Source organism: Moschus berezovskii, chromosome 7, assembly GCF_049115385.1.
Source record: "Moschus berezovskii isolate FMDL1 chromosome 7, NW_MosBer_1.0, whole genome shotgun sequence".
Lineage (NCBI taxonomy): Eukaryota > Metazoa > Chordata > Mammalia > Artiodactyla > Moschidae > Moschus > Moschus berezovskii.
Genome location: NC_142466.1, coordinates 117,540,606 through 117,562,268, shown reverse-complemented (window position 1 = coordinate 117,562,268; position 21,663 = coordinate 117,540,606). Strand labels below are relative to the sequence as shown.

Sequence of the window (21,663 nt, the reverse complement as noted above, 5' to 3'; positions counted from 1 at the left end):
TATATGCTCTTTCACTGTGTGCCGCTCATTTAAATGTTGTGTTTGTGTGTGTGTGGGGGGTGGTGTTTCCAATTGTGTCTTTGTGTTGTGTTTCTCCGCTTCGCGTTTGTGTGCAGCCTGTGACTCTACGGCTGTCTGCTTTACATGTCTGTTTTGTTGTGTGTCTACGCTGTGTACACTCTTGCGTATCTGTGTCTAGACTCTAATGTGTGTTGTGTCGTGTAGATCATGTGTGGTCAGCCTGCGTTTGCGCCGTGCGCTGTGTCTCTATGCGGGCCGTCCCCGCTGCAAGCGCAGGACGTTTGTGTGCTTCTGCTGTGCTAATCCCGTTCGGCTGGCCCCAGGTCTGCCCGGGCAGCGCGTCCCTGCGCCTCCGCGCCTCCCCGCGGTGTCCCAGCCAGCTGACGTCCGCGCCCGGCGCGCAGAGCTGGGTTTCGCGGACAAGCGTGTGGCGGCCGCGCGCGCGCCTCCGCCTCCGGGCGGCCGCCCGGGGCCCCGCTCCCGAGTGCGCTGCGCCGCGTGTCTGCGCCGGGCGCGCGGCGGCGGAGGATGCGCGCCCGCGGGGGCGGCCCGGGGGCGGGGGCGGGCGGCGCGGCGGCGGGCGGCGCGGCGGGGCCCCGCGGCCGCGGGCTCCAATGGCGAGGCCGGCGCGGCCCCCGCTAATTACATAAGCGGGACGTCAATAATTCGCGGGAAAACGCGAAAAAGATGGCGCCCCGCGCCCGGGGGGCCCCTTCCTGAGCGCCCGGGCCCCTCCCTCCCGCTCCGCCGGCCCCCCGCCTCCCCGCGGCGCCCCCGCCCCGCCCCGCCCCCGCCGGGACCCCGACCCCGGCCCCGCGGGCGGACACTCGGCCGGGCAGCCGCGGGCCGAGCGCAGCCGCCGATGTGCCTGGTGGCCAGACTCCAAGTGGGACCGGCGGACACGCAGCCTCGCGGTAAGTTCAGCGCTGCAGGCGGCCGGCCCGGGCCGGGGACTCCGCGCCGCTCTCGCCTCGCCCTGCAGTCATCCCTCTTTGGGAAGTTTCCGCGGACTTTGGCGGCTCAGACGCCTCGGGGCGGGGAGGGGGCTTGGGAGTCCCGGGGGGATGCACGGCTGGGGGGCGGGGGGCGGTGGAGAGGGGTGAACGGAGTCTGCGGGGCGGCGGGAGCCCCGCCCGGGTTCCCGAGCCTTTGGGGGGGCGTGTGTGACAGGTCGCTGTTCCCGTGCTCCAAATCTTTACTTTTCCTGTTTGGTGGGGGGACGGGCCTGGAGACCGACGGGCCCGTTTGGGATTTTGCTCACGTCCGAAGTCAGGCTGCAGCGGGATGGGAATGGGGGGAGGCCTGGCGTCGGAGCGACTTAAGATCGGAGCGCTTGAACCCGAAGGGGGGTCCTTCTGCAAGCGTTTTCCCCTCCCGAACACCCTTTTTAAAAAGCCAACGGCCGCCCTGGGAGAGGCCCCGGCGCATGAATCATCCTCGCTTCCTGCCCCCGCCCGGCCCCGCGCTCCGGGTGCCGCGGATTTGAACTGGACGCCGACGAGAACCCGCAAACAGGCATTTCTTTGCAGATGGGTTTGAATCAGCCAATCACAGCCCGCGGGGGCCCGCTCCGGGAGGATGCAGGCGCGGGTGGAGCGGGGGCCCGCCACCCGAGGGCCCCCGCCCGGTCAGGGAGGCGGGTGCGGCGGCTGGGCCTGCTCCCAGCGGCGCGGCGGGGGAGGAAGTGTCCGTTTGCGAACCTGCCGCGGGCCCGGGCCAGGCCCGGGGGGCAGGACCGTGCAGCGCCCGGCAGCCAGGTGGCAGGGAGAAGGCAGATTTGGACCGCACACCCTGCCCAGCGCCTGTGCGCTGTGCCCTGGAGACGAGGGAGGAACTGGGGGCGGGGGCGGCGGGAGGGAAGAGGATGCGGCCGCGCCACCATCTGGAGAGTGAAGACCCCAGCAATGGCCTGCGTGCCCCGGGGCCCTTGACATGCACACACATGTGCTCCGCCTCCTACACTCACCGCCACAAGGCTGCAGACACCAAACACCGGCTCACACGAGCACACACGCGCTCACACGGAAAAGCACACACGACTGACGGTCTCCCTGTAATCTACAGGTAATCACAACACCCAGCGCCTGGGCAGAGAAGGATGGGACTGGAATAGTGGGTGCAGGGAGCAGAGGGGGCTGTGCTTTGGCTTAGTGGAGAGTGTGTGCAGCCGCCTGGAGCCAGGTGAGCCCAGACTGAGGAGGAGGGGCCTTGGGGTGGGGGACTTGAATGCCACTGAAGGCTTGGGGGAACCACAGAAGGTTTCTGGGAAAAGAAGATGGGACTTGCTGGCCCCGGGGAGGAGTCTGGTGGGGCGGCAGATAGACAGGGAGAGGCCCGTTTAGCGCTGTGCCTGCGCGGGGCCGTTCTGCATCCCAGGTGCCCGGTAGCTGAGTGAGCATGAAAGGTTATTGACTGAATGAGTGAATGCCCCGGCAAGATGAGGCCTGAGCGCAGAGCAGGCCAGGGAGATGGACGAGAAAGAGGAAGCCAGGAATCACTGTGCTTGAAGTTGGCTGCTTGTGGCAACTCATCAGTTGGAGAAGTCAAAGATGCTGGGGTGTCCTGGGGACCAGAGTAGTACCCTTAGCAGGAAGTGGGAAAGCCGCAGGGCCAGCAGGTTTCACAGGACGGTGGAGACAGACGAGAGATTGGCATGGCGATGGCTTCGCTGCTTGGAGCCAATTTGCATCTGAGTAAAAGCATAAGTGAGTTTAAATGTCCCAGAATTGGTTTCCATTAAATCATCCCATAACTGAGAACAGAAAAGGAGATAACAGAGTTCACAGATGGCCAAGTCTATACCAGTTCATAAGCCACCAGGAGTTTTCCTTTCTGGGTGAATTTTCTCTGGCTAGCTCTCAGGGGAAGGGGCAGGGGTCTGAAAACCTCCTACTGCTCTCCTGGAGAAGGCCCTCCACTCAGAAAACACGGGGTATGTTTGCTTTACGGATAAAACCTCTGGCTCCAAAGCCAGGGGGCATGGTTCAGATTCCCCCCCACACACACCTGGGCAGGGGGATTTTGCTCTGTGGTTGGTTGAAAGAGCCGTTCTCTGTACAAGGCTGCTTGGTAGGGGTGGGGCAAGTGCAGAGTATAGAATCGGCTCACCTGGTTATGGACCATGACTCTGCCTCTGAACCCAGAGCCACTTCCCCTTGCCAGACTTCAGTTTCCTGACCTGTAAAATGGGAATACCAGTGACAACCTCGCAGATTGTCACAAGAATCCATAAGATGATAAAAGTACCTGGCACAGCACAGGTTACACAAATGGTCGCTGGTTTCCTTTCTCCCCTCTCTCCTGAAGCAAGGAGTAAAAACCCTGTCCTTTTCTCTTCCAGTGTCAGTGGAAGCTGATGGAGAATCGAGCTCTGGACCCAGGGACTCGGGACTCCTATGGTGCCACCAGCCACCTCCCTAACAAGGGGGCCCTGGCAAAAGCCAAGAACAACTTCAAAGACCTGATGTCCAAGCTGACAGAGGGCCAGTATGTGCTGTGCCGGTGGACAGATGGACTGTATTATCTTGGGAAGATCAAGAGGGTAAACCCTTCCTCCCTGGCCCCAGTTCCCCAGGCTCAGCATCTCTCTGCTCATCCCTGGTCTCAGCCTCAGACCAGAGGTGGAGGATGGGAGATTGCTGGCAGATTCCTGCTGTGCCCTCCTGCTCTAGAGCTGAAAGTGGAAGGAGGCGGAGCCTGCCAAAGCAGGTGCCATCCTTAGGGTCATCATCTTTAGACAAGTGCTCTGTGAGCCTGCAAAACAAAAAAAGTCAGGTTGGAGAGATCATCTGGCCTCGGTATTCCCACCAAGGTGCCGTCGCCCAGCCCCTCGCTGCCTGACTCCAGGGAGTGGGCGTGCACAACCTTCAGGACTGCCATTCTCCTTCTGGCCTGGCTCTGCTTTTTGGAGCACAAAGTGACTCTGTGACCCCATGGACTATTCCAGTCCATGGAACTTTCTAGGCCAGAATACTGGAGTGGGTTGCCACGCCCTCCTCCAGGGGCTCTTCCCAACCCAGGGATCGAACCCAGGTCTCCTGCATTGCAGGCGGATTCTTGGAACACAAGGAGGGAGTCTAATCTCTCTGCCCTGTGGGGGCAGAGATGGGAGAGGAAGACTGTGTTCAAGTGGCTTTCCCCCAGTTACTGCCTCACACTGCTCCTCTTCCTGCTCCAGGTCAGCAGTTCTAAGCAGAGCTGCCTCGTAACTTTTGAAGATAATTCCAAATACTGGGTCTTATGGAAGGACATACAGCACGGTGAGTGTGCCTGTGATTCCTCACCCCGCCCCAGCCCTGGTCCACTCTCCTACCTCCATTTTCTTCCTTCTCTCCTTCTGTCTCTTAACTTCCGGCATCTGGCCTCGTCCTTGGAGATTACCAGTTGTCCATTTACATGAGAACTCATTTATGACATCTGTCATCCTCTTGAGCACTCATCCCTCATGAGGGAGGCAGGCAGATGGGGAAGGTAGCTTGAGGAGGGGTGGGAGAGCAGGGTTGTGTCCCAGGCCTGTGTGTATTTCCCAGCTGCCCAAAGCTCTGGGTCACTCTGGGGCTAGGAACAGAAGGGGCCCAGGCAATCAGAATTGAAACCTTTTGGCGTAAGCACAGGGTCCTCTATCAGCATGTTAAAAAAACTAGGAGGCTGCTCTCTCCATGGGGGAAAGACCCACAAGCCTGGAGCAGGCAGCGTGGTGATGGACGTAGCAGGATGAAGCTGGGCCCGTTTCCAGGGCTGAAAAGGAGCTGGGTTGGGTATCATCCCTGCCCTCAGAGGGCTGATACTGTCTTACAGAGATGACAAACTGGGGGCATTCTTGCGACCGTTCTCCCCTGCCATGTGCATGACAGGCATCACTGATCAATCACAACACTCATTTTCAACACGGAGCGCCAGGCAGCCACTCCCAATAAGTTACCATGTGAGAACAGACCTTTTTGCCATTTACGCTCTAACAGGAGGACTAACCTGGTGGTATGTGAGGAAGAGGCAGGTTTTGGGGCCCGACATTCCTTGGACCAGGCTTCCCTGATGGTTCAGTAGTAAAGAATCCATTTGCAATGCAGGAGACACAGGCCATACGAGTTTGATCCCTAGGTCAGGATGATCCCCTGGAGAAGGGAATGGCAACCCACTCCAGTATTCTTGCCTGGGAAATCCCATGGACAGAGGAGCCTGGCAGGCTACAGTCCATGGGGTCTCAGAGTCGGACATGACTTAGCAACTACACCACCACCAGTGCTATTGAGTTACAGGGAGTCAGTTTCTGAAGAATCTGTTACCGTAAGAGATGATTTCAGGAGCAAAAGCAAAGGCCACAGGACTCAGCCAGTTAGAAGAGTTTCCAGGTTGCCTTTTTCTCCAAAATGTTATGGCTAATGCAGACTGATGCTTCTCCAGGCCCTTCTCACCCTAAATGTATTATTTCAAGATCCAAAGCAATGAGGGTCTCCTGTCCTGGGCTGCCTTCTTATCGAAAGCAGCAGGAGCCAGCTGATGAGGAAAGACAGTTCACCTTAGCAAACCGTCAATAGAAGGCCAACTCTGTGCCAGGCACCAAGAAGGTGCTGCAGTGCTCAGTGGAGGGGTTACATGGCTCCCAGATCGCTGCTCCTCACAGAGGACAGGGGCCCTCTGCGTTCACACAGGATGAGAGCACAAGGCTGAGCTTGCTGTAGGTACTGATCCTTAGCTTCATTAAGCCAGTGGAGATTGACTGAGACCCACAGAACTGTTGGTACTCTTAAGAAATAACTGCGGTCAATGGCAAATGGCCATTCAGTATCTAATAAGTAGTAAAGGAATGGAAAGTAACACAATTACTATAATAAGCCAACCTGTTTTTGTTTCCTTTTCTAATCATATGAACGAGATTTTACATGAATTCCTGAGATTCAAACTTTTCATTTTTTAAGTAACTGCTTCATTTTCCTGGGATCATATTCAGGAATAAGAGGCAAGAGACCATTTATTCAACAAACGTGTCTTGAACACGTGTGTTGTACCACACCCATGTGAGGTCCTGGGGACGCAGATGAACAGATACCTTTTCTGTCCTTACCAAACTTCCGGTCTGCTGAGGGAAATGAGACTGAAACACACGTGAAAACATACTTACTTTATTCATTCAAACCCTCCACACACAAACACATGTTTATTCTTCAACATCAAACTTCAAAGAAAAAAGAGAGAGGGAACCTGTAGAGTAAGAGCAATTGAACAAACTTAAAATTGTTATGGACCATTGAGACAATTAGAAATGTGAACAGTGAATTTGTTGATATTAAGAAATTATTTTCAATATTTGGGTTCCATAGAGGCACTAGTTCTTTTTTATTCTTTAAGAGAGTAGTAATCTTTCAGAGATGCCTACTGAAATATTTATGGAAAATGATTGGGTATTTGGGGCTTGATTCACAATAAAACAGGAGGGGTAGTGGGTGGGAATATAATCAAAACAAGACTGGCTGTGATAAGAACACGGAGTTTCATTATAACATTTTATTATTATGCCATAATAAAAAATGTTTAAAGTTATTTAACATAAAAAACTTTAACAAATCAAGTTAAATTAAGCAGGAGAGGCAGCATGGTATTGTCAAAAGAACAAATGATTTGGGGGACTTCCCTGGTGGTCCAGTGGCTAAGACTCCATGCTCCCAATGCAGGGGGCCCAGGTTCAGTTCCTGGTTGGGGAACTAGATCTGACATGCCTCAACTAAAAGAGAACCCTTGCCACAATGAGTATTAAAAGATCCTACATGCTGCAACTAAGACCCTGCGTATCCAAATAAATACTAAAAAAAAAAAGAAAATAAATTATTTGGGACTTCCCTAGTGGTCCAGTGGTTAACACTCTGGGCTTCCAATGTCTGGGGTGTGGGTTCAATCCCTGGTTGGGAAATTAAGATCCTGCATGCCTTGAGGTGTGGCCAAAACAAAAATCAAATGAGTTGATGTCAAAAAGCGGTGGATTTGAATCCCCTTTCTCCTGCTTTCTAGCTGAGCAAGGGACTTAACTGCTCTGAGCCTGTTTTCCCCATCTTTAGAATGAAGTACTGGTCAGAGGCAGCTCAGAGTGGTTGGAGAGGTTCAGTGAGTCGGCCTCTGGGGCCCAACACTCAGATCCAGAGGTGCGGCGCCCGGACTGTGGTTTTAAGACCGTGGGTCATTCCCATGAATGGTCATTCCCATGAACCCAAGCTGACCACACAGGGCCCCTTTCCTTCAGCTGGTGTTCCAGGGGAGGAGCCCAAGTGCAACATCTGCTTGGGGAAGACGTCAGGGCCCCTGAACGAGATCCTCATCTGTGGGAAGTGCGGCCTGGGTGAGTGTGACCAGACCTGGGGGTCCCCGTCCCCCGCTGGCTTGGGAACCGCTCTGTGGCCGATCCTCAGGGCCTCAGCTGACTTCCATGTTTCTCTTGGCGGGGCAGAGTGACAAGGGGACCAGTCTCTGGGAATGGGGGCCCAGGGAGGTGATCCTAGGGGAGAGCCGGGGCTTCTGGAGAGTGAGAGAAGTTAGGCACTTTGGAGCCCCGAGGGGTGGAGAGGATAGGTAGCAGAGATGGAGCACAGAGGCTGAAGTCAGACCTTGTGTGCTTCCTGCCCTGGGCCCATGCTGGCCCAGTAAGTACCCCGGCACCTGGCAGTCACATGACTTCCAGCACTTGCTGCTGCCCTCCCCAGCCAGGGGCTGCTGCTCTCTCGTGGGCACTCACCGCCCTTCTTTGCCCGCTCCTAGGTTACCACCAGCAGTGCCACATCCCCATAGCGGGCAGTGCCGACCGGCCCCTGCTTACACCTTGGTTCTGCCGACGCTGCATCTTCGCGCTGGCTGTGCGGGTGAGCCCTCCATTCTTCCCACCTTGCCCGCCCCTCTCCCCCTCCAGTCTGGAAGCCCAGAGACTCTGGACTCAGGCCTGACTCCTGGTCGCAGCGCCTGGCTTTGGAGGCAGATAGCGGCTGCTACTTACCGGCTGTATGCCCTTGGCCCGGTTCCTTAGCCTCCCTGAGCCTGTTTCCTCCGCTGCTAGTAAATGGATACAGGTTTGGTGTCAGTATAGGAGGCCCCCAGCAAATAGTGCTTTGCTAATCACAGAAAAGTCCATGTAAGCGCCCACTGTCGATGTATATTGGCTCTTGTGACTTTTATTGTTGTGCTTATTCCTGTTAATACTATGGAAAATGCAGACCCTTGGGGATAGAGACAGGATGGATCTGAGATTGATGAGATAAGGCTCCATGCGTTTCTGACTATATTGGAAACGCCTGTCCCACGTGGTCCGGCATTAGTCATGATAGCCATGATGGGGATCCACGTGTGGCCCAACCGGGACCCCTGGCAGGTGACTCGGGCTCTCATCTCCCCGCAGAAAGGCGGTGCGCTGAAGAAGGGCGCCATCGCCAGGACGCTGCAGGCCGTGAAGATGGTGCTGTCCTACCAGCCCGAGGAGCTCGAGTGGGACTCCCCACACCGCACCAACCAGCAGCAATGCTACTGCTACTGCGGCGGGCCGGGAGAGTAAGGCCGCGGGGCGGGGCGGGGGCGGGGCCGCACGGGGCGTGGTCTTCCTGGTGGGCGTGGTCTCCCGGTGGGCGGGGCTCCAGGGAGGCGGGGGCGCGGCTGGCTGGGGTAGCCGGACCCCCAGAGAGGAGCCCACAGCCTCGCGAGGCTGGTGAGTCGGAGGCTAGCACTAGGGGAAGTGGGGGGCGCTGGGGGTGGAGGTTTTCTTGGGGCTCCATAGAAGAGAAGGAAGTGTCGAACAGTGGTTAATAGCCTGGTCCCGAGTGTCCACATTCTCCCAGCCCCTTACAGCTATGCTGTCCCTGAGCTCCGTTCTTATGGTAGCTGTCCCGGGGCTTGGGGGTTGTGAGTAGAGCGTGATTTAGATCATTCATGTAAAGGCTCACACAGTGCCTGGCACTTGGCAAGCAATTAATAAATGTGAGCTCTTACTGTTGGTGCGTGGACGTTTGGATAAACCTTTCCATCATCAGAAGCAGTGAAACAGGTTGCTGGTGAGAGATGAAGGTCCTTTTCCCTGGACGTGTGCAAGCAGGGATTGGGCATGTTTGAGGATGCTTTGGAGGGTGTTCTCACCCTGACTATAGAACAAGCGTCTTTGATTCTTCCTTGTGGCCTGGGCCTGCATGTCGCCATGGGTGATTGAGCTGGCTCCTTTGGGCTGACTGCACCAACCTTGTGGGAGGATCAGCCCCAACCTTGTTGGGGGAACCACGGGAGTGAGAGATGGAACCTCTGCTCACAGGGAACAGCCCACAGGGCGCCCTGAAGTCGTGAGTCTCAGCCCCCAGTTCTGCTGACAAGCCCTGGGGGTCTCAAGGCCATGCTTACGACCTAGCTGGGTGATTTGGGCAAATCACCTGAAGTGCTTCATCTCTCAAGTGAGATTAATAACCTTGGCCCCATCACCTTCTGTGGGTGTTGTGGGGCCTTTGGGATAACAGGTGGAGACATACTTACAGAGACCTTTGCAGCACTGAGGTGGTGGTTCTCAATGCTTACCGGACAGAGTTGCTCGGGTGGTTGTCAAATATGCATCTCCCAGGGGCTGCCCCAAAGACTGAGTAGATCTGGAACAGGTCCAGGAATCTTATGCATTTTAACCTATACTCCAGGTGACTCTGATGCAGGTGGTCCATGGACCACACCTGTCAAGGTGTGAACCGAGCATTGTTAATTAAGAAATACCTTTTGTGGTTTTCATTCTTATTCAGTGAGTAGGTGTTGAATGGTTGTAACAGGATGGATACAGCCTCGGGTGAGGGGCTCACAGGGAGCCTTTATTTTCCTATGAAATGGCCTTGGCAAATCTTTCCCCATCAGTGGTGTCTGGAAGCAATGTGTGGGGCACAGACCTGAGAAGGGGGCTCCAGTGTGTAACAGAGAGCATGGGCTCTGAAGTCAGGAGGCCAGGATCTGAGTCACTCCCCACCCCTTGCCTCCTGAGTAACCTTGAACAAGCTGTCTGTAAAACGGGAACAGAGGCCTGTGTTTGACCAACTGGTGAGAGCGAATGACACCAGGTTATGTCCTGCTGCTCGGTCCTCCCCTGGCACAGCCCAGGGCTTGGTAACTGTGAGTTCTCTTCCCTTTCCCCCGCTGGAGGGCAAGTTTGTGTTGGGGAAGGTTGCTGAGGCCGATTCCTGACTGGGAGTGCGGGCCTGGCTGACCCTGGCTCCTCTGGCTCTCCAGATGGTACCTGCGGATGCTGCAGTGTTACCGCTGCAGGCAGTGGTTCCACGAGGCTTGCACCCAGTGTCTCAATGAGCCCATGATGTTCGGTGATCGGTAGGTGCTTGTCTGGTCCGACTCAGCCTTGGGGTTGTGGTGGGGGGCGGAGGCAGAAGCTGCAGCAACTCCTTCAGATGGCCTGCCAGACCCCAGACCCCTGGGCTCCGGGACAGTGTAGCCTCCTGTCTACGGAGGCTGCTCAGGGTTGGGAGGTCTTCCCAGTAGAGGGACCGGCTGAACCACATCCCCAGTCTCCACTGACTTGCAGGGGACCTTAGACAAAGCCCTGCCTTCCCCATGCCCATCTCTTGAAGGGTCTGGGAAGCGGGAGGGACACAGGTCTGCCCCACCCCTGCCCAGGATTGTTGGAGGAGCCACAGGGTGGATGGGTGACTTGATCTGGCCTCTAACAAGGGGGCTGATCTAGTGGCAGGCGTACGTGTGTCAAACCAGATATTGTGTGTGTCTTGGTTGGTGTCTCGTGTGGTTTGTGACTGAAGTAGGTGCACGCGCGTGTGCCTGTGTGTGTGTGTCTGTCTCTATCTCTCAGGCAGAGGGGAAGGGGGGCCCCTGCAGCCCAGCCTTGTTCAGCTCCCTCTGAGCTCAGCCACAGTCCAGGGCAGTGCTATCTGGGAAAGGGTTTGAGGCAGAGGTTGGAAGGGTGGGAGAACGGTTCTTCATCCCTGTTCCGGCCCAGCTTTGTCCTCTCCTCGAAGGGGATGAAGACAGTGCTGACCATGAACAGCAGGTTGGGGGCGAGGGTGTGGACTAGGCAGGATGGCAGAGGCCCTCCTGCCACCGGGCCCGTTTTCACGCCCACAGGTTCTACCTGTTCTTCTGCTCCGTGTGCAACCAGGGCCCAGAGTACATCGAGAGGCTGCCCTTGCGATGGTGAGAGGGTGGGCTTGGCCGGGCCCGCCCTGGCCCCTCTCAGCCTCTCCCCTCCTGCGCCCCTCTGAGAACCATCCCAGGCCCCAGGCCCCAGCCTCACCCCTGCCCTTCAGCTCGGATCCAGGGCGCTGCAACCCTGGCTGCCCAGGCTGCCGCCTCACCCGGCCCCACCTCCGTGCGCTCTTGCCCAGGGTCGATGTGGTGCACCTGGCCCTCTACAACCTGGGCGTGCAGAGCAAGAAGAAGTACTTCGACTTTGAGGAGATCCTGGCCTTCGTGAACCATCACTGGGAGCTCCTGCAGCTCGGCAAGGTATGCCCGCCCGTGGGGTGCCCTGAGTCCAGAGGGGTGAAGGCCGTGCCCGGGGCCACACAGTGCAGAACTGAGCTCTGGGTCTCTGAGCTCAGCTCTTCGGGAGCACTGCCTGCCTCTGAGGGCTGCTGAGCAGGTACCAATGTCATCTTTGAACTGCTGTATCCCTGAGTCCAGGCTTCTGAGCCTGGACCCTGCAAGGGGCTTCCTGACCCAGGCTTTGGTAGTAGGTGGCTTAGAGACTCACCGACTCAGCTGTAGGGAGCTGGGGGTCAAGTCTGGCTGGAGAAGGCCTCTCTGCAGTGACCCACTCCAAATTGCTTGGCTAGGATGGAAAGTGAAGTGGGCCTGCCCCCTGCTGTCTGTATTCTGAATAGCAGCGATTCAGAGTACACTTTGAGTACTCTGAATTCTCAGGGGTATTCACCAGGGGTCCTGGGAGCTGGGAGTCCCTAAGTGAAGTAACAGACCAGAGACTTCCAGGATGTCAGAGGTGGAGAGCCACTTGCTGTTGACCGCACAGCTTTGGAGCTGAGCCAGGGCCTCCCGGGATAACCACTTCCCCGGCAGGGCCATGCTGCCTTTCGTGACACCCTCAGACCCTCTCCACCATATCCAGAGGGAGGCGTCTTCTCCACTGACTGCCCAAATCCTTTCGTGAAACGGGAATTTTTTTTAAAGTAATGTTTATTCTTGGCAGAAGTTTCTCGTGTAATAACATCCTCATTTACAGTGTTGATAATTTATTAATGATATACATATGATTAACGTCAAGCCCTAAAAGATAGGTAGAGCTGATATTTTTTTAACAAGTTTTTTTTTCTGATTTATATACATAAAAAAATCCTGCATCTTCCTGGTAGAAAATTTTCAAAGTACCAAAAAGTATAAGAACGTATACTTTAAACCGCATGCCTGCGTCACAGCACTCAGAACAGCCACTGCTAATGCACACAGCCACACACCATTCAGTGCTTTCTTCTCTGCCTGTTTTTCTTGTTATGTGAGATTATACAGTGTTTGCAATTTTTTATTGAAGGGGAGTTGATTTAAAATATTGTATTAGTTTCAGGTATAGACAGCAGAGTGACTCAGTTGTAATTTATGTATATATTTCCAGATTGTTTTCCATTTTCGGTTGTTACAAGGTATTGAATATAGCTCCCTGTGCTGTACTAAATCCTTGTTGCTTATCTGTTTTATATACAGTAATATGTGTCTGTTAACCCAATACCCCTAGTCTACCCCTCCCCCATCCTTCTCCTCTTTGGTAACCGTAAGTTTGCATGGATGCATGCTAAGTCGTGCAGTTGTGTCTGACTCTTTGCAGCCCTATGGACTGTAGCCCATCGGACTTCTCTGTCCATGGGATTCTCCAGGCAAGGATACTGGAGCAGGCTGCTGTGCCCTCCTCCAAGGGACATTCCCAACCCAGGAATTGAACTCTTATGTCTCCTGTGTTGGCAGGAGGTTTCTTTACCACTAGCGCCACCTGGGAAGCCCAACCATAAGTTTGTGGGAATGTAAATTGGTGCAGCCACTATGGAAAACAGTATGGAAGTTCCTTTAAAAACTAAAAATAGAGCTACCATAAGATCCAGCAATCCCACTCCTGGGCATATATTCAGAAAAGATGAAAAGATACATGTACCCCAGTGGTCATAGCAGCACTATTTACAACGGCCAAGACACAGAAGCAACCCAAGTGCCCACCAGTGGTGTAAGGAGATGTGAAAATATAAAAAAGAATGAAAATATTACCATTTGCAGTGCAACAGGAATGGGCCTAGAGAATATCGTACTGAGTGAAGTCAGGCTGAGAAAGACAAATACGTCACTTATATGTAGAATCTAAAAAATAAATAAACCTGTGTATAAATCAGACTCATGTTGTATACAAATTTAAGTCACTGTTTTCAGCTTACATTATATCATAAATACTTTTGCATATCATGGAAGTTTTTATCAACATTTTTCATGGCTGCATTGGTTTCCTCCATAGTTTACTTGTTTCCGTCCTGCTGGGCGTATAGGTTTTTTTCCCCACATTTTTCATGTTTGCCCATCATTAGGAACATGCTGCAGTGAACTTTTTTGTATATAAAACTTTGTTGGTGTGTCATGTCCGTACGATAGGATCCATGAAGCACCATTATTGGGTCAAGGGCAGGGACATTTTTAAAGCTCTTGATACATTTACGACAGGAGTTATTCTTCTCATTTACAGATGGGGACGTGAGGTCAGAGAGGTGCAAAGACTTGTCTGAGATCATGGAACAAGTCAGTGGTCCTCAGCTGGAGGACTCGGAGCATCCGGGGGTTGAGGGGAAGCGGGGGACGGGGACTGAGGCCTTCTCAGAGGCCACGGGCCGGGTCTGACTGTCCTGCTCCCCCGTAGCTCACCAGCACCCCTGTGACGGACCGAGGCCCGCATCTCCTCAATGCGCTGAACAGTTACAAGAGCCGGTGCGTGCAGGGAAGCACGGAGTGCTGGCGTGGGACCGGGGGTGGGCGGCACCCGGTGGCCTGGACTTCAGGCTTCACGTAGCTTCCCGCCTCATCACCTTCGTGCCAGCTGTGCTCCCATCCGGGTCTCCCCCCGCTTCTCTGTGGCTGTGTCGCCCAGCCTTCAAGATCCAGGGAGCATTCACCTTCTTTGGGATGCCTCCCCTGACCTCTCCAGCAGCCTGACCCTTTTTGCTGCTGGGTTCAGCTCCATAGGGGGCTGCCCCCCTGTGCTAGCCATCCGGGGTTCTGGGCCAGGCCCTGAGGCCTGGATGCATCATCTTGGGTGGGCTGCAGCCTCCTCACTGTCCCCAGCCCGTGTGTTCCCATCTGGTCTGCTGAGTTCTTCTTGGAACACACATGTCCCCACCACAGGGAGTGCCAAGCTCCTCAGCTCGGCAGTCTGGGCCCCGTGTGATCAGATCCAGCCCACTCCTTCCACCACGGGCCCTGTGCGTGATTGGCTCTGGGCGCCACCCACTCTGAACCCTCTGCTCCCCTCCCTGGTGCTTTTGCTCACACTCTGCACCCCAGATGCTCTTCAGTCCTTCATTCCCTTGCTCCATCAGCGACTGTCTATTGAACTGTGTCAGCCCCGTGTAGGTGCTGAGGCCACAGTGAATAAGACACGGTCCCTGACTACTGTGAGACCTCCCTAGGCCTCTCTGGAGAGGGTTATTATCCACTCTGTCTTCCATCTTCTCCTGCTCTGGGGCCCAGACACAGCCCTACCTATGCTTGAGCGCATGGGGCCTCCTGCTGTCTCCGTGGACAGTCTCCTGGGGATAGGACTGCAGGGACGCCCCTCTGAGGCCCCCAGGCAGCTCAGTCTGTCACGAAAGGGTGCACTGCCTGCAGGAGCTCTCTGGATTCCAGGGCTGTGGAACCCTGTGTTTCCACCATAAGGGTCCCCTGGGAGCGGGATGAGGCTGTCCTGCAGGCAGAGGCCTTGGGGGCTGGTTGAGGCAGAAAAGTAAGGGGAGAGGAGTGTGATGCCCCAGACAAGGAAGGACAGGGAGGAGCCCACCTGAGCCCCCGATCCCACAGGCCTTGCGGACTCGGTGTCTCCACAGGCCGCTCTGGATTTTAGTGCTGGGTCTGGGAAGGCAGAGAGGGAGGTTTTTAACACTTGGCTCTCCTCCCCAGGAGGATGGACGGACAGGCTCCAGAGCTTTCTCCTCTCCCTGCCCACCCCCAGGTTCCTCTGCGGCAAGGAGATCAAGAAGAAGAAGTGCATCTTCCGCCTGCGCATCCGTGTCCCGCCCAACCCGCCGGGGAAGCTGCTGCCCGACAAGGGCCTGGCGCCCCCCGAGCATGGCGCCGCCTCCGAGCTGCGGAGGAGAGGGAAGAGCAAGCCCGGGTCAGTGCCCGGGACCCCAGAGCGGGGCCGCTGCTGGCCTTGGGCTCTCCGCACCCTGCTCCAGCGCCAGCCCCCTCCGATGGGCTGTGCGGTGACATCCGAGGGAACAAGGCAGCACTCCAGCCAGTTAGTCCCAGCCAGAGGTGCCCTCGTGGGCCAGTCCGTGGCTGGGCCGGGGCCTGACTCAGGGCCCACTGCCTCCACCACGGCCCCTCGGTGGCCTTGCTCAGAGGGGAAGCTGGGACCCAGTCTTGTGGGCGTAGGGCGAGGCAGCGAGGCGAAGGGCAGTGAAGGGGGGGAAGGGGTCCCAGGTGGCGCTAGTGGTAAAGAACCTGCCTGCCAACACAGGAGACATAAGAGACGCGGGTTTGATCCCTGGATCAGGAAAGATCCCCTGGAGGAGGGCATGGCAGCCCACTCCAGTATTCTTGCCTGGAGAATCCCATGGACAGAGGAGCCTGGCGGGCTAAGGTCCATGAAGTCACCCAGAGTCGGACACGACTGCAGTGACTTAGCAGCAGCGCTCCTGGCTGAGCCCAGCCCCCCTTCCTGGGCATTGGGGGGGGTGGGGGGCAGAGCTCCTGGATGCCTGGGTGAGGAGAGGTGCCACCGTACCCGCCTCCGCCTCCCACACCTGCGGCCCCCAGTTCCCCAGGGCTCCCCGGGAAGGACAGCCTGTGCCCACGCTGCGACCCCGCCCCTCCCCCGGGCCGCCCCTCCCCCGGGCCTTCGGGCTCTGACCGGCTCCCTCTTTTTCTGTCTCCACAGTTTGCTGCCTCATGAATTCCAGCAGCAGAAAAGGCGAGTGTATAGAAGAAAAAGATCGAAGTTTTTGCTGGAAGACGCCATCCCCAGTGTTAGTTGCTCTTTTTCTCACTCTCTGCTTTCACACGTAGGGTCCACACCCACGAGGGGCCCCGGCACAGCAAACCGGGTCTCCCAGACCCAGGGACTCGCCCACATCCCTGAAAGGACCCTGACAGCTGGTTACACAAGGAAGGGCTCCTCCTCTGTCTCCCCACGTTCTCCTGAGAACCCAGAGCAGGCCTGGGCCAGGGTGGGGAAACTGAGGCCCTGGAGAGCAGTGACTCTGCTGAGGTCACACCCCAGGAGGTGGCAGAGCCCGGCCCAGAACCAGGGCTCTGGCGCGCTCTTGCATCCACACTGGAGCCCTCACTGTGGGCAGTAATATGAGCAGTGCCACACGTCTCCCCTGGACAGTTTATAAAGCGCTTTCACAATCCTCGGGCTTCCCTGGTGGCTCAGCTGGTAAAGAATCCGCCTGCCATGCGGGAGACCTGGGTTCGATTCCTGGGTTGGGAAAGATCCCCTGGAGAAGGGAAAGGCTGCCCGCTCCAGTATTCTGGCTTGGAGAACTCCATGGACTGTGTAGTCCGTGGGGTCAGAGTTGGACATGCCTGAGCGACTTTCAGAATCCTCATTCCATTCTGCCACGCTGACACCTCTGGGAGTCAAGCTCGGGAGGGGTTGCTACCCACCTCTGCAGTGGAGGTAACCGAAACCCACAGAAGGGCCAGTTGGACAGTCAGCTAGAGACAGAGCTGGGACTAGCACCGATGTGCCCTGCCTCCCCGGGCAGGACTGGAAGAGAGGAAGTGACAGGCGTGGCCCGTGGGAGGCCCCCGGGCCCAGCGGGGAGAAGGGTGCTGGGGGCGGGGCTTGCTGCTGCCTGCTGACCCCACCTCCTGTGTCCACAGAGCGACTTCACCTCGGCCTGGAGTACCAATCACCACCTGGCCAGCATATTTGACTTCACGCTTGACGAGATCCAGAGTTTAAAAAGGTAACAGTGAGGGGCCCGGCAGAGAGATCTGCTCTGGAAACGGGAATAGAACCGACCAGGGAGACAGACGCCCCCTATTCCCCCAGCCCTGCGAACACAGAGCCTTGGATGGGGACACGCTCCTGGGGTTGCTGAGTTAAAGGGTCTGCACTGCAGAAGGGTCTTTCTGCATCAGGGCTTTCAGCCTGACACCTAACCCCCACCCCCCCCGAGACCTGCAGGGCTCCCGGGGATAGCCCCCCGGAGCCCAGCCCTCCCTACTTCTCCTGTCCCCTCTCCTCCCTGCTTCACACCTGGCCCCAGACTTGCTGTGGTCCCCCCACATTCACGGCCCTCTGGGGAGCCGTCCCCGACCCTCCCCGGGCGCTGGTGGGTGCTCCCTCTGCTCCATGGCACCTGGTCCTTGGTGCCCGCATGGGTGGGACCACATCCAGCAGTTTTACTGAAGGTCATCTCGGGCTCTCCTGTAGGCCTGAAGGAGGGGGCCAGGGCTTCGGTCACTCAGGCCTGGGCCCCAGCCCCTACTTAGCAGCTGCCAGCTGTGTGACTTTGGCAAAGTTCTCCAGTCTCCCTGAGCCTCCTCCACGGCCGCTGCTTGGTTGTTAGGAGACTCAGAACCCTCTTTATTGTCTCTTGTTGTCACAGTGCTGTGTCGTCGACCGGGGAGGTGGTCAGGGAAGGCCTCTGTGACCTCTGGGGCTTTGAAGGCTTGGTGGGCAGGCAGTGGCCGGAGGGGTGGGGTGGGGGGGGAGGCGCGCCCACCACTGTGGTGGCGGGCAGCTTGAGGGGAAGGGGCTCAGCCAAGAGAAAGGGTGCCGGGCAGAGGGGCCAGAGATGCCCAGGAAAGTCCTGGGGTGCTGAGGGCTGGCAGTAGGCTCACCCCCTCCTCCCTGTCAGTGCCAGCTCAGGCCAGACCTTCTTCTCGGACGTGGATTCTACCGATGCCGCCAGCACCTCTGGCTCTGCTTCCACCAGCCTCTCCTACGACTCCAGGTTAGCTTCCCAGCGCCGTGCACTCAGCCCCGGCGCCCCTACCCCCACCTGTGACGGGGGCTCACCCTGGGCTCCTAAATGTCGGAACCTGACCTTCTGTCCATGTGGCGTCGGGTCTGAGACCTGCTGCTTCTCCCACTCCTCTTCACCTGCTGCCGCGTGTGACACCTCTCTGGGCAGTTTCAGATCTGGGTTCTGTCATTCTCCGGCTCTGGCTGTCATGTGCCAGGATTTTGTGATGTCTGTGCCTGTGCCTGCAAGGTCTCCAGCCGTGTTTCTCGGCTGTCTGAACCTAGTGTCTGTCTGCTGGGGGTCCTTCTTTAAGGAGCGGAGCCTGACAGAGAGGGGGAATGGTTTCTTGCAAAGTGTAAGGACTGGGAGAGGGCACCGAAGTCTGCATGAGGCTCGCGAAGGGTACCGCGTGCTTCACGGCGGCAGGTCCTCAGCAGCAAAGGGCGGGGGGTTGGGGTGCTGCAAAGCGCACGGACCAGCTCTCAACTGAGGCTCCTTTAATGGTATTTAGGGCACTCCTGGCCCTTGCAAGAGGGAAATTAAAAGCGTCGTGCCCATCGAAGTGCGTCTTGGCTCCAAACACCTCTAGGTGTCGTCCTCCGTGTTCTCATTGACTTCTTCCTGTTTCTTAGGCTCTCACCAGCGCCTTGGATCTGGGTTTCTAGGTGTCTCTGAATGTGTACCTCTTTAGTTTCTCTGCTCTGGGCGGGGTGGGGTGGAGGGTGGAGACACACATGTCTCTTGGACTCAGGCAGCGCCGAGGTCCTCAGTATAAAAGAGCGAGGCTCTGGAGACGGACGCAGCTAGAGTTGGGTCCCGGCTCCGCCACTCCCAGCTGGCACTTGCCCGCTCTGGGGTTCCTCAGGGCTGCCCTGAGGATTCAGTGAGCTAACTGGGGCCTGGGGCCGGCGGAGCTCAGGGTCGGGGACTGGTGGGGGTGAGCCCATCTCACTCCCGTCCTCCCCGCCTCGCCCCCTCCCCACGCAGACGGACGGTGGGCAGCCGCAAGAGGAAGCTGGCAGCCAAAGCGTATGTGCCGCTGCGGGCCAAGCGCCGGGCAGCCGAGCCGGGCGGACGCTGCGCCTCGGACAGCAGCGCAGAGGCGGCCTCGGGCCCCGAGCGGCCGGACGAGGGCGTCGACAGCCACACGTTTGAGAGCATCAGTGAGGACGACTCGTCCCTGTCTCACCTCAAGTCCTCCATCACCAACTACTTTGGCGCAGCGGGGCGACTAGCCTGTGGGGAGAAGTACCAGGTGCTGGCTCGGAGGGTCACGCCAGAGGGCAAGGTTCAGTACCTGGTGGAATGGGAAGGGACCACCCCTTACTGACCAGCCCCGCAAGGAGGCCCGGAGCCCTGGAAACCAAAGGAGAGGCGGTGGAAGCCACAGGCTCCCCGCTCCTCCCCAGGCTGCAGGAGGGAGGGAAGCAAGACAGAGTCGAGGGCCGGCCTAGCCCTCCTGCCTGCCTGCACCTCTGCTCTGGGCCTCAGGCTCACCGTCCCTTCGCCCATGTCTCTGCGGTCCCGCCGGCTACTTGTCTCCACGTGCTCCCTCCAGCTGTTCACCTGTCCGAGTCCGCATTCCTCCCGGCTCCGCAGAGGCCCGAGTCTTCGTGCCCAGTGTGGCCCTCTCCCTGTCCCCTTTTGGGTGTGTGCATTTGCACACCCAGCCCTCCCCTGGATGTCCTTCACACCTGACCCGTCCCGGGGACCACGTCAGGAGGACGGAAGTCTTCGAGAAAGACAGGGTGAAGGTGGGTAAGAGGCCTTGCGGAGCTCCTCTGCCCTGTTCCCACCCCTCCTCCTGTCCCGGGGAGGGGTGGTGAGGGTGGGAGAACGCCTCTGGGAAGCCTGCGGGGCAGAGACCCTGCGACTCTCAGGATCTGAGGAGGAGGAGGCTGGGTCTCTGCTTCAGAAGGCAGAGGGTGCAGGCTGCGGTGTCGGCTCCCGAGAGCCCCGTTTTCTCTTCTCCGGTCACGTTCCCTCTCTGTTGCCTTGGGGCGGGGCCCAGCCTTGCAGCCGGGAGGCATGAGGAGGAGAGGTGTCCCGCCTGCTCCATCGCGGACTGTCTCCTCTGCCTCCTCCCCAACACAGCCCAAGGGCGCGTGCGCGCACACACGCGCGCACACAGAGGAGGTTCCGTCTGTGTGTGCGCTCTCACCTCCAGGCACACACATGGGTCCCAGCCTCCAGGTGTTCACACGCCACACACACAGCCACACACCCCTTTGGGTGCCAGCCTGGCTCCTGCCCTCAGTTTTTCCTGGGCTCTCTTACGGGCGCCACGTGCTGCAACGAAATGTGAAAGTCCAGCTCGGGCCGGGGAACCAGCTTGGGCCCGAGAGGGAAGCATGGGGGACTCACACCTTCTGTACCCCCTGCCCTGCTCTGAAACTGACAATCACTTTTGGGGGCAGGTTGGGATTTTTTTTTTTTTTAAGGGCTTGAGTCATTACGTCCCCTCAAAAAAGGGAAGCCTTTGTCAGTGGGAGTACAGAGCTCTTAGAACCGATGTTAACACTCGGACCCATCTGGAGGGAGATCAAAAGTGGGAGGGGAAGGAGACCCCTCATTTTTGCTGCTTCCGGAGGCATTAGAAACTGACTCACTTGATTGGAAAGAAGTGCCTTGACTGGGCGAGGGGTGCACCAGATGGGGGCCAGCCTTGCCAACTGCTGCTGCGGCCTCCGGCTTGGCTGGGTTTTGGAGTCTGCCAGCTGCAAGGCGAAGGGGGATGAACAGTTAGGGGGCAGCTGCAGGCCTGGAGCTGGTTTTTCCATGATTAGGCTATCCCCCATCTGTGGGCTTCTGGGGTGGGGGTGGGGGCGCTGAGAGCACTCAGACGCCCCTTCCCTCAGACCCCAGCCCAGCCGTGCCTTTCCAGCGGGCCCTCACCTGCGGTGCAGCCCCCCCTTCCTCCGCTTCCCAGTGTGGTCCAGGCAGGGACGGCTGGTTGGCCCGTTTGCTCCCGTCTCAGCCCCACCGCTGCTGCCACTGATGCTCCTGACGGGGGCAGGTGGAAGGGAAGCTGAGAGGCCAGCCCCTGCTCAGCCAGGGTGTGGGACGGAGAGCCAGTCACTGGCTTCCCGCCTGGCCCCAGAGCACAGCAACCTCCCAGCTCTGCTCCCAGGCTTCTGAGGTGCGGGACGAACAGGGCCGTTGGTGCCCCTGCGCCACCCCTCAAGCTCAGAGGCTCTGGCCTGGAAGAGGGGGAGGAGGGAGACAGGGTCTTCCCCTTTGGGAGGTCAGCGTGGGGCCTGGCAAGGCCACCCTGACCCCACGCCCCAGCGTTTCATTCCTACCTGGTGATAGCTGCATTACTGCCAACTGACCTTATAACCCTGTGCACCTTCAGAAAGATTTATGGTTTTGAATTGCTGCTTTTAATAACATTTGTTATATTAAAATTATAATTAATGTGTCTGATTTACAATTTAAAGGCTCCCTCTGAAAAACAACCTATCACTGCTCTGGTGAAGTATAAGGAAGGTGACGGGGAACGGTG

General features: G+C 57.5%; 1 protein-coding gene across 3 annotated transcripts; it reads left to right on the top strand.

The window, feature by feature from the left end:
• Window positions 1-557: 557 nt before the first annotated feature.
• Window positions 558-21,591, top strand: PHF19 (PHD finger protein 19). Of its 3 annotated transcripts, XM_055427769.2 has the most exons (16): window positions 558-935; window positions 2,086-2,202; window positions 3,362-3,562; window positions 4,199-4,280; window positions 7,256-7,351; window positions 7,768-7,868; window positions 8,399-8,547; window positions 10,243-10,338; window positions 11,104-11,172; window positions 11,364-11,484; window positions 13,883-13,950; window positions 15,188-15,349; window positions 16,118-16,205; window positions 17,068-17,153; window positions 18,051-18,146; window positions 19,146-21,591. In XM_055427769.2, the coding sequence occupies exons 3-16, from the start codon at window positions 3,377-3,379 to the stop codon at window positions 19,486-19,488; spliced, it is 1,743 nt and encodes a 580-aa protein (XP_055283744.1). In that variant the 5' UTR covers window positions 558-935; window positions 2,086-2,202; window positions 3,362-3,376; the 3' UTR covers window positions 19,489-21,591. The 3 variants fall into 3 exon arrangements, with proteins under 3 accessions (XP_055283744.1, XP_055283743.1, XP_055283746.1); XM_055427768.2 differs by lacking the exon at window positions 2,086-2,202 and having other exon boundaries at window positions 559-935; XM_055427771.2 differs by lacking the exons at window positions 558-935; window positions 2,086-2,202 and adding an exon at window positions 1,895-2,085.
• The last annotated feature ends 72 nt before the right edge of the window (window positions 21,592-21,663 follow it).

Coding starts and splice junctions, on each gene's coding strand:
- PHF19 (XM_055427769.2), top strand. CDS start 3,377: ATGGAGAATCGAGCTCTGGACCCAGGGACTCGGGACTCCTATGGTGCC. Junction 8,548..10,242: donor TACTGCGGCGGGCCGGGAGA/GTAAGGCCGCGG, acceptor CTGGCTCTCCAG/ATGGTACCTGCGGATGCTGC. Junction 11,173..11,363: donor GAGAGGCTGCCCTTGCGATG/GTGAGAGGGTGG, acceptor GCTCTTGCCCAG/GGTCGATGTGGTGCACCTGG.